At 37.0% G+C, this 11237-nt stretch overlaps 1 protein-coding gene across 1 annotated transcript; it reads right to left on the bottom strand.

The window, feature by feature from the left end:
• Positions 1-4332: 4332 nt before the first annotated feature.
• On the bottom strand, positions 4333-6238 carry LOC109147677 (glycerol-3-phosphate acyltransferase 5-like). Its single transcript, XM_019295304.1, has 2 exons — positions 5667-6238; positions 4333-5494 (listed from the first exon to the last, which is right to left on the bottom strand). The coding sequence occupies exons 1-2, from the start codon at positions 6234-6236 to the stop codon at positions 4520-4522; spliced, it is 1545 nt and encodes a 514-aa protein (XP_019150849.1). The 5' UTR covers positions 6237-6238; the 3' UTR covers positions 4333-4519.
• Between the last annotated feature and the right edge of the window lie 4999 nt (positions 6239-11237).

Raw genomic sequence — 11237 nt, 5'->3', positions numbered from 1 at the left:
AAAATATGGCTGAACCAAGATAGAAGGCATATCCTGATGTGCTTTTTCTGGTCTCAATATCTCCAGCCCAATCATTGTCTGTATACCCAACAAGTTCCACTACTTCATTAGTAGAGTAAAAAATTCCATCATTACTCGTACCTTTGACATATCTCAGAATTCGCTTTGCTGCAGCCCAATGTGATTCTTTTGGTTCCTCCATGAATCTGCTAAGTATCAAGTATCCCAACTCCAAAAGAAATATCTGGCCTTGTTGCCACCAGATACCTCAGACTTCCAATTAAGCTTTTATAAGACGTAACATTCACATTCTTACCACACTCATCTTTGGACACCTTTAACTTTTCAGCTACCGGAGTTGAAGCTGGTTTGGAGTTTTCCATTTTGAACTTTTTCAAAATATCAGCAGCATACTTCTTTTGTGAAATAAAGATTCCACCATCCATCTGAACAACCTCAAGGCCAAGAAAGTAAGACATAAGGCCCATATCGGTCATTTCAAACCTCTTAATGAGTGCCTCCCTGAATTCTGAGATTAACTTCAAGTTATTTCCAGTAAAAACCAGATCATCAACATACAGACAGATTAGAACAATATCACCAGAATCCGTGCATTTGACATACAAAGTGTGTTCATGAGGACATCTCATAAAACCACTTTCAACAAAATATGAATCAATGCAACCATACCACGCCCTAGGCGCTTGCTTTAAGCCATACAAAGCTTTTCTCAACCTGTACACTTTATTTTCCTCCCCTTTCTTCAGAAATCCTGCAGGTTGTTCAACATATATTTCTTCTTCAAGAAAACCATTCAAAAAAGCAGACTTGACATCCATTTGATGCAATTTCCAATCATTTTGAGCAGCAAGAGAAATAACCATTCGAACTGTATCAAGTCTACTTACAGGAGCAAAAACCTCAAAATAATCAATACCTGGTTTTTGCTTGTAACCCTTTGCTACTAACCGTGCCTTAAAACGGTCAATCTCTCCATTTGACTTGTACTTCGTTCTGTAAACCCACTTCACTCCAATTGGCTTCTTTCCAGGAGGTAAATCTGTTAACTCCCAGGTACCATTCTTCTCAATGGCACGTATCTCCTCATCCATCGCCTTAAGCCAATGAGTTTCTGTAGCAGCCTCCTCAAAAGTTAAAGGATCACAATCTGCAAAGAGAGCAAATTGAACAATCTCTTCATCAGACAGGTCATTATCATGACCCAAAACATAATCTTGCAAGCGAGCTGGTAAGTGGCGCTCGCGCTGAGATCGCCGAACTGACGATTCTGGCTGTGAAGGAGACTGGACATTATCTGGAATCGGTTGCTCTTCAACAATATTTTCAACAACAGGAATAACAACTGAACTTTCATCTTTAGCTAACCAATCCCAAGCACTATATTCATCAAAAGTGACATCACGACTTATAACAACCTTTTTAGTTTCAGGATTGTATAGTTTATAAGCCTTTGAAGCGTCACTATAACCAATGAATATGCATTTCTCACCTTTATCATCCAACTTCTTTCTCAATGGATCTGGCACATGTGCATATGCCAAACATCCAAAAACCTTGAGATATTTGATAGAGGGTTTTCTCCCACTCCAAGCTTCTTCGGGCGTCTTATCACGGACACTTTTAGTTGGACACCTATTCAACACATAGACAGCACAAGCAACAGCTTCTGCCCAAAAAGGTTTAGGCAGATCCTTGGATTTCAACATGCACCTTACCATATCCATGATAGACCTATTCTTCCTCTCAGCCACTCCGTTTTGTTGTGGAGTGTATCTAGCTGTCATTTGGTGCTGAATACCCTTTTCTTTCAGAAAATTATCACAAGCAATATATTCTGTACCTCTATCAGTTCTCAAGATTTTAATCTCATAACCACTTTGCTTTTCAACAAAAGCCTTAAATTGTTTGAAAACATCACATGCTTCAGACTTTCGCTTCAGAAAGTAAACCCATGTTTTCCTACTGAAATCATCAATGAAAGTAATAAAGTACTTACAACCTCCATGTGAGGGAACCTCCAACGAACATAGGTCTGAGTGAATAATCTCCAACTGTTTTGTAGCTCTCCTTGACTTGCCCACGGGAAAGGGATCTCTATGCTTCTTCCCAATCACACAAATCTCACAGATACGATCAGGGACATTCACAACAGGTAAATCAGAAACAAGTTCCTTTCTCGCAAGATAGTTTAATCCAGAGAAATGAAAATGCCCAAACCGCATATGCCATAACCAATTATCATCACAAACTTCAGAATTAAAGCAATCAAGGAGAGTATGCTTAATTTTCAAAGGAAATAGTCGATTTTGGGACATATTTACCTTTGCAATCAAAACTCCTTTGGCATCTTCAATGGTACAACACCCCTGAGCAATATGTATCTTATATCCTTTTTCTGACAACTGACCCATACTCAACAAATTTTGGTGTAGTTCAGGAACATAGAACACATCGGATATAAAATTGTGAGTACCATCCTTCAACTGAATAGAGATTTTACCTTTTCCCAAAATTTGCACCTTTGACTTATTGCCAAACGTTACTTCAGACCGGACTGATTCATCTAGTTCGGAAAACAATTCTTTCTTCCCACACATATGGTTACTACACCCAGTATCCAAGAACCATATGTTCTTATCAGCAGAAAAACTATCACTGGCCAAAAGTAAGGTTTCAGAATTTTCACCAGACTTTTCAGCAGTATTTTCAGCAATGTTTGCTTGATTTCCACGATTGTTGTCCTCATTATACCAACAATCTGCAATCTTGTGCCCATACTTGCCACAATTGTAGCAATGAAATGGAAATTTACCTTGTTTGGTATTACCTCCACCTCTTCCTTGGTTGGAGTTACCACGTCCTCCTCCTTGGTTGAAGTTACCACGACCTCTTCCACTAGAACCTCCTCTTCCTCTTCCACGACCTCTACCAGATCCTCCACCTCTTTGATTAGTGCCAGCCAAATTAAGGGTGACTTGACTCTTCAAAGCTTCTTCTGCTAGTGGTTCCGATTTTGACGCAATCCTGTCAATATGACTTTCTACCATACCTTTCAGCTCTGCAATTGATAAGAGCTCAGTTTTGTGTGACTATGTTATTGAAGCCACCACATGGTCATACTTCATGGCATAGTTCGAAGAACTTTTTCAACCACTGCACCATCTTCAATCGTATCTCCATATAGCCTCATCTTATTCACCATATCAATAAGACGAGTGAAATACGCATCTACTGTTTCTGTAGAGGTCATCTCACAATTATCGTACAACCTTCTCAACGACTGCAACTTAGACTTCTGTGCCCGATCGACTCCTTTGTGTGACACCTTTAAGATGTCCCAAGCTTGTTTTGCTGTTTGAGCACGAGCTAATTGCCCAAAAATGGAATAATGAACACCTTGGTGAATCTGACCCAAGGCCAATTTATCTCGCCGTATAGCACCTGCTTCAGCTCCTTCGGGTAGACCGGGATCAACAAAGCTCCAAAGATTTTGAGCTTGCAAATGTGTGGACATCATAATTTGCCAATAATTGTAATCGAGTTTCTCGTCCAATTTGGGACCCGTCCATATAATATTGAAATTTGCAGCCATATTTCACTACGAACAATATCTCGGGGTTGAAAGGTTGACTGGCTTTGATACCAAATGTTAGATATATTAAATATAATATATTTAATATAATATATATTAAATATAATATAATATATCTATAATATATATTAAATATAATATATCTATATATTATATTTATATATTGAGAAGAGAAAGAGAGAGGAATAGATAACTTGATTGATGATTAGAAATGCTTGAATAACAAATCTATTTATACTATATAAGATAATTCAAATGCTAAAATAAAGGAGTTAATGCTCCATGTAAAGCTAACATCATGGCCATGTACTGCACCTATAATTACTCCCATTATTTTTAACCAATTAACTAACTACTTGGTTTAATATTACTACTAATAATAATAATAATAATAATAATATTATTATTATTATTATAACAGTCCTTCTTTAATAAACACCTTCCTTTATCCATTTCCATGGCAGAAATCATATTTTCACTATATTTACACAACATCACCACATTAACATGCTTAAAACATCGAATACAATAATCTAATATATGATATTCTCATACTCAACCCACTACCAAAATTCTCTTACAAATCATCACTCTAAATTATTGATTTATTTTATTTTATTTTTTAATCTCCATAACGAAGTAGCGAACAGTAATAAACAAAATTTGAATTTTCTTTTTAACCCGTGTAAACTATAAGTTAATAATTAGTAAAAAAATAATAAAGTCACGTTAACAACACTGTCGAGTGTTGATTCTATTTAAATACATTATTCAACACTTCATTAAAAAAAATTCAAACTAAAAAAAAAAAAAAAAACTCGCTAATAAAAAATACAAACCTTGTCCGCTTACACAAAAAGTATAATACATATAATAATATTTAAAAAGTATGGTCCTCCTATAAGTTCATTTTACTTGTTTCAGTGAATATATAATAAAAGGCTTGAAAGTACCCACCACCTTCTTGAAAGCGCAAGCCAGTCTTTCAACGCCGTTGCTGGCGGCGGAATTACCGGAAAACACCGTTCCATCATTTCCGGCGAGAACCCTGTACTTGTCTTTCCTCGTAAAATTAGTGCACTCGAACCCTAACGTGGCGGCCAAGATCATCTGCACGTAGTTAGCGACATCGTAGGGGCTTTTCCCCGACGAGCACGTGGCTTCCGCCGGCAACTGGTTCAAAAACGTGACCTCGTAAACCGGTCTAGGGTTCATGAAGAAGAAGATGGGGTCCATGCCTTTCCATCCCCTCGCGGTGGTTGCGTGGAAGAACCCGACCCGAGTGTTCATGGCGACGGGGACGATCCGGTCGGTTAATTCGGCGAAAAGTGCGCTGAATCGTAACAGAAACGGTTCTCTGCAAGTGGTCCCTTCGGGGCAAACGACGACGTCTCCTTTCTCGAGCTCGTGCGTGATCATCTCGGCGTCGAGGTCGCGGCTGCGCGTCAGCCGGAGAGTGGGGATCGGCGAGAGGATTTCGGATAATCGCGAAATGGAGTAGGTCACGGCCGGGATTTTGCGCTGGAGAACGGCGGAGAGAACCACGGGATCCATTAGTGTTCGGTGGGTGCAGACGAAGAGCACGCCGGATCCGGAGCCGGAGCCGGCCGCCACCGCCGGCAGCGGCGGCTTGCCTTTCACTATGACTTCGCCTCCTAACAACGGAGCTATGATAGGCATGATCCATATGGGGAGAAGTAGCCCTAATCCAATACGAACAGCCGCCAGTAGAATCCCAATCGGTATCCATACTAGGATCATCAGCGCCGTCCCCGGTGTCGGCCGCTTTGCCAGGCGGCCGTCGTGGAAGATCACCGGTAGCGGCTTTATTAATTCCCCGCCATTCTTCTTGCCACTCATAAATGGCGGATGCAACTCTTCCTGCTCATCATAATTACACAAATAATATATAAATCAGTCTAGATTGCTTATATCTGAGTATCCGACTAGCTCATGTTGAGTATATAACCATTAATGTGCAATCCAACTATCAACTTAAGCTTTTAATTGAAATGGAACACATACTTCAATTTAGTATCAGATGCATGTGTACCTTGCATAATGGAAGGAATGAAGTAGAAGATTGAGGTCTTCCCATACCCAAGCAGGGTTGATCATCATCTGCAAACAAGCTAGAAACATCTCTACAAATGGAGACACCGAAATCCTCTTTAACAAATCCGGTGGCGAATCCAAACCGGTTGACGGCGAGTTCACTCCCGACGACATCATCGGCCTGCAAGTGCTCCTTAGCAAACCTCTCCACCATAATCCTCGGCATCCTCGAAACCACAACCCGCCTCCGAAACAAGCAGAAACTCCCCCAAGCCTCCAAGTCAACATCGTCGAAGTAGAATTTGGGCAGAACCGCCCTCGCCACCGCCTCAATCTCCGCCACCTTCACGCCGGCCGTCGCCACAAAAATCGCCACCTTCAGCCCGGCGTCCCCTCGGCCGCAGAGCTCCAGAAACCTCACGACGGGCCACAAAATTAGCAACAAAGCAAACCGGATTATCCCAGAGGCCTCAAACGCCACCAGCATGAAGTAGCAGAAGGGAGAGGGGTCTTTCAAGAGAGTCCCTTCGAGCTCGGAAACCACAGACGACGGCGGCGGCGACTCCATTGATGAATCGATGAGTCCTTGGTATTAATTTGATGTTGTGGGTTTTCTTGAATTTGGGTTGTAAAGAAATTAAAGGGGCGTAAGATGAAGGTAGATTGACTCTGGTGTAATGGAAGAATGAAGGTTCCTAGCGGTCTGCACCTAACATGGATAATCCATATATTTATATTCCAAGTTGAAAGTTTATTTGCATGTTTTCTTGAGGTGGATACATCTGCATGGAATGCAACAATGCACGCCATTTCCCAAGATTGGTCACTTAACTCTACCAATTCAACTAATTAATTAAGGACTAGTAGTGTTTATCTCTTCATTCTTTTACTTTAATTCATCAAATATTACTATATTTGAATTGGTAAATTTTAGATGTCCAACTAACAATTTTTCGACTAGTGGTCAGATAAAAAATTAAAGTAAGTTTTCTCACCATTTTTGTTGGGTCAATGTTGCCATCCACTTTTAAGGTCAGTAATAGCAATAGAAAAATTTTCAAAATGTTAGGATACTCGGGAATTATATATATCTAACCGAAAACTATCATAAATTTCCTACTACTTTTAGATAAGATGAAAATTTAGAATTTTTAACTGTGTTAAATGATGATTTCTCGTAAGACCGGACTAAGTGATAATCTATCATGATTACCTCGCTTTTAGTCTTCATGTGTTTGATGCTCCGAACCCCTAAAGACATTATGACCGGCCAACATAGATTAAATGATAATGCATTAGAAATTAGGAGAATACAGTGACAACCTAATATATAGATCGAGTTATCTCACGATATTTGTTGGGATCAATGTTATATTACTAATCATTTTTGCTAGATGGTTAGTAATAGTAATAGAGAATTTTTCAAATTGCTATAGAGTGGTTGGGATGGAATGTCATTTCTAACTTAAAACTATAGTAAATTTCTTACTATTTTCAGATATAGTATGAAATCTTGAATTTTTTTAACTGTGCTAAATCATGATTTAGTACGCAGATTAAACGATAATCCATCATGATTATTTCATTTTTAGTCTTCACGTGATTGATGTCTCCTAAAGACATTATGACCACCGTGTTTTGTAACATTGTTGAGTTAAATTAGTTGGATTAAGTCCATGTAGTTATTAACAAATCGCGATTTGGATGGATTAATGTTTTTGGGGGGTATGGATGTCATTTGGCGTACGTCCATGTGTCAATCGAAACGTAAGTCATCCTCGTTCGTGTTTAGGTGACTTATATTACACCGTCGCCTTTAGCCGCCATTGGTATAGTAATTAGTAACAGTGTTATGTTTAGTTTACTGGTAAACCATCATTAATTATATGATTAGGATATCCAAATACTCTAATTTTAAATAAAATTAGAAAACCTGGCCTGTGGAACAACAGGCCAGGTGGCTCATGCATGCATGCAACCCTACGTACTGTACTGCCTAACTGCCTTCAATAATTAAATTACTTTGAGTTGTATGACCATATTGTAATTTCGCAGATAATTCAATGGCTAATTTCATTAATTAATACACTCTTTTTTTTTACAACATTTTAATTATATTATAAACTATGTATTTCGTGTTTGACCCTGCTTGCAAACCAGTTACGTTCAACGTCAAAACAGTCATAAAAATGCAAATTAAACCAATTTATGATCCTGAAATGAGTATCCGAGTGGTGGAGCATGATTCTTGTACTAAAAAATCATCGTGAGTTAGATTTTTGTTAACACTTTTTTCGGTCGAGCCCATCATACAAGATTTTTGTAGTACGATTTATTTCAGGTGTGGTTTGCAAGCTAAATCGTCACAAAAGTACAATTTACTCAGTGAATACCTTCAAATATTGACTATGAATTTACATTGTTTAAGTAAATAAGTAAATAAATAAAACAGTTCAAGGATTCTTAGGGGCAGTATGAATTAAGATAATGGACCGGTTCAACGTCGAAAAAGTCACAAAATTGAACTTGTCAGTTGTACATGTATTGAAGTAGTCATCTTAGAGGTGTAGATCAGAAGACTTGGGCGGGATAACTTGACCTCATCATATCCCAATGACTTGGAGTCGATGAGTCTGGTCTAGCGAGATTACTATTAGTTTTCAATTCAGTAACATTATTTCAAATTGAAGTATTGTTGTCACTCCGTGTTGGAAATTTATATAGTAATAGATATTAATGTTTCGGGTGGATTATCATGGAAGCTTAAATAATATTTGGAGTTGTGGAGTTATAAATATTATTTTAATTTGGTAGAAAGTAAGTTGGGAAAATATGAATATTGCGTACGATTGAAATTGAATAGTTCTTAGATTGATATGCATGAGTCGTTGATTTTATCGAATCGTTGGTGTTAATGAATCAATGCATTGATCTTTTCAGTGGTTTCGAATAGAGGCTTGATGAATTGATGTACAATTCGTTAAATGCGAATTATTGATTCACAATTCGTTAAATAATTGATGGTTTCGGCTGAAAGAATTAAACGAATCGATGGATTCGTGTAGATCAATACATTGTTTAACAAGTTGATGCCTTTTTGTATAAGTTTTTGCTTAAAGGGTTGTTGACTTCGGATGAAGAATTGAATGTTCAATTCGGCTTTGCCGGTTTGCTTCATGCATGAGGTGTGAAATGCATATATATTAATATATATTATTTGCTTTTGCATGTGACATGCATAAGTTATTAATATATATATATATATATATATATATATTACTTCATTAATACGTATGCAGTACATATATTAAAAACATATGAGTTACATATTTATATTTTCCCATATATCTTTTTAGATATATCTTATGGAAGTTGGACTTTTAAACCTCTGTAACTTCCATGTAACATCTCCTAACAGTTAGATTTTTACATCTATAAATACTTGGAAAGACATATGAGGAATACAGGAAAAAGAAAACAAGCAATTGATGGAGGTAATCAACTTGCAAGACACCATGATATTTCACAGGCTTACAATTTTACAGGAAATTCTCAAACAAAGCAACTTGAGAGTTTCATTCATCTTCTTGTATCTCATAAGATTAAATCTTGAACCTTGTTGCTTTTATAGAGGATGATTTAAAGCTTATAGGAAAGTGATTACACGCCTGAAGATATCAAATGATCCAGTTTTTGTTCCCTGTTGTCTTCTTTATTTTTTTATTGTATCAAATGTATTACAGAATACAAGCATTTTTTTCTAACACTCCGTACAAATATATTCTTTTTTGTATTTTGTATTTATTGAGTTTTATTATTAGGCAAGTTGTCCACATGGGTGCATTATATATGTATATATTAGGTTGGACTTGGCTTAGCTTGCCAATAAGATAAGTTGGAGTAACTTTTGAATTTTGATGACTCTTCAGCGTTTAATTGACTAAGCTAATGATATCTAAGTGACCCGCACAGATTTAACTCACTAGTTTAATAGACAATATTTGAGAGAAAAGACCAAGGTCCAAACCTTGGCAATTATGTGATCCCTTGTGCACATCGACATTTGGCCCTGTCAATCATTTATCAATAATAATAGTTTTTGCTCCATGACCATGATTGCTTTTGTATATGTACTACACATTATACATAGTGAATTTCGACTTGACTTAACCTAAAATATCTGTGATTTTTACCATTATGGTTTTCACGTTAAATCTTTGTGTCATGATTATTTATTTATCACATGTAAACACTTTATATCATTCAATATTTTCTTTGACCGACGAACTTAAATTTCTCCATCACTTACTATTGCTAATTGTAATGTAAACGATCAAATAATTTAATCAACACGAAACCTTGTAAACAAGGTTACATTAGTATATGACTTTTTCTTCTACCTCAAGCTGACCCCTAGATTCTATTATGAAGGTATGTGATTCAAGGTTTGAAATTCAATTCATACCAGGAATTGATATTAAAACCTAACACTTTTTACGTAAAATTATAAATTTACCCAATTAGATTATAAAATTATTGACTTTTTGTCATTTTAAAAATAACTGACAAAGTTTACTATTTGTGTCTCACATAATAATGATATAAATTCTATTGAGGGTAAATCTTCCAAGGACATTATTGCATACACATGAGTTTAAACTTCAAACTCTTTTTTTTGTGTGTGTGTGTGGTGGGGGGGGGGGGGGGGGGGGTCATAAATGGTATTTCTAACATACTTTCCGGTTCTAATATCTAAAGGATACTTGAAAGACTAGTAATCAAGATTTGTGATATCTAATGTCAGAACTTTGATTTCCAATAAATTTAAACAACTCAAATCCTTGGATGTTTCAAGTGCTAAATTTCAAAGTGTATGGATTACTCCTAATTATTTTTTTATAGAAAAGTTTACAATGTTGTAATTGTATTACACTTTACGCTTTACGCTTTACATGCCATACTCTCCCTTTATGTACTTTTAACAAAATACAAAATAAAACTTTACAAAGCACACAGAATTATACGGAGTAATACATAACATTGTAACATTTATCTATATTTTGAATGTACCAAAAAAAAAAAAAAAAACTTAACACAATAGTTTAGTACAGTTATTAAGCAAGTCTCTAATGCAACTAAGTGTTGCAAAAATCGGACCTAAGCGCCGATTAATCGGCGCCTAGGCGTTAGGCGGTCGGCCACCTAAATGCTCTAGGTGCCCACCTAGGCGCTCTAGGCGTCGATTAATCGCTCTAGGCGCCCTAGACGATCCCCAGACACCTAGAGGACGCCTAGCAATTTTTTTGGCAACTATACAATTAAAATTTTTGAATTAATTCTCAACAACCTTTGAATATTTGAATTGGGCCAATACATTGCCTAAGGGGATAGGCTTAGCCCAACGTGAGCATATTATATCGGCAAATTATGGTGTGCATCCATATGCACCAAGCATGGTGCATACGGATGCAAAAACGACGTCGTTTTTATAAAACGCGCGTCTCCCCTTTAAAATAAAAAAATTAGGTTCGAAACTATAATTCCATAATCAATGAACTATAATTCCATA

The sequence above is a fragment of the Ipomoea nil genome, unplaced genomic scaffold, assembly GCF_001879475.1.
Source record: "Ipomoea nil cultivar Tokyo-kokei standard unplaced genomic scaffold, Asagao_1.1 scaffold2036, whole genome shotgun sequence".
Lineage (NCBI taxonomy): Eukaryota > Viridiplantae > Streptophyta > Magnoliopsida > Solanales > Convolvulaceae > Ipomoea > Ipomoea nil.
This window is presented reverse-complemented; position numbering and strand designations above follow the sequence as displayed.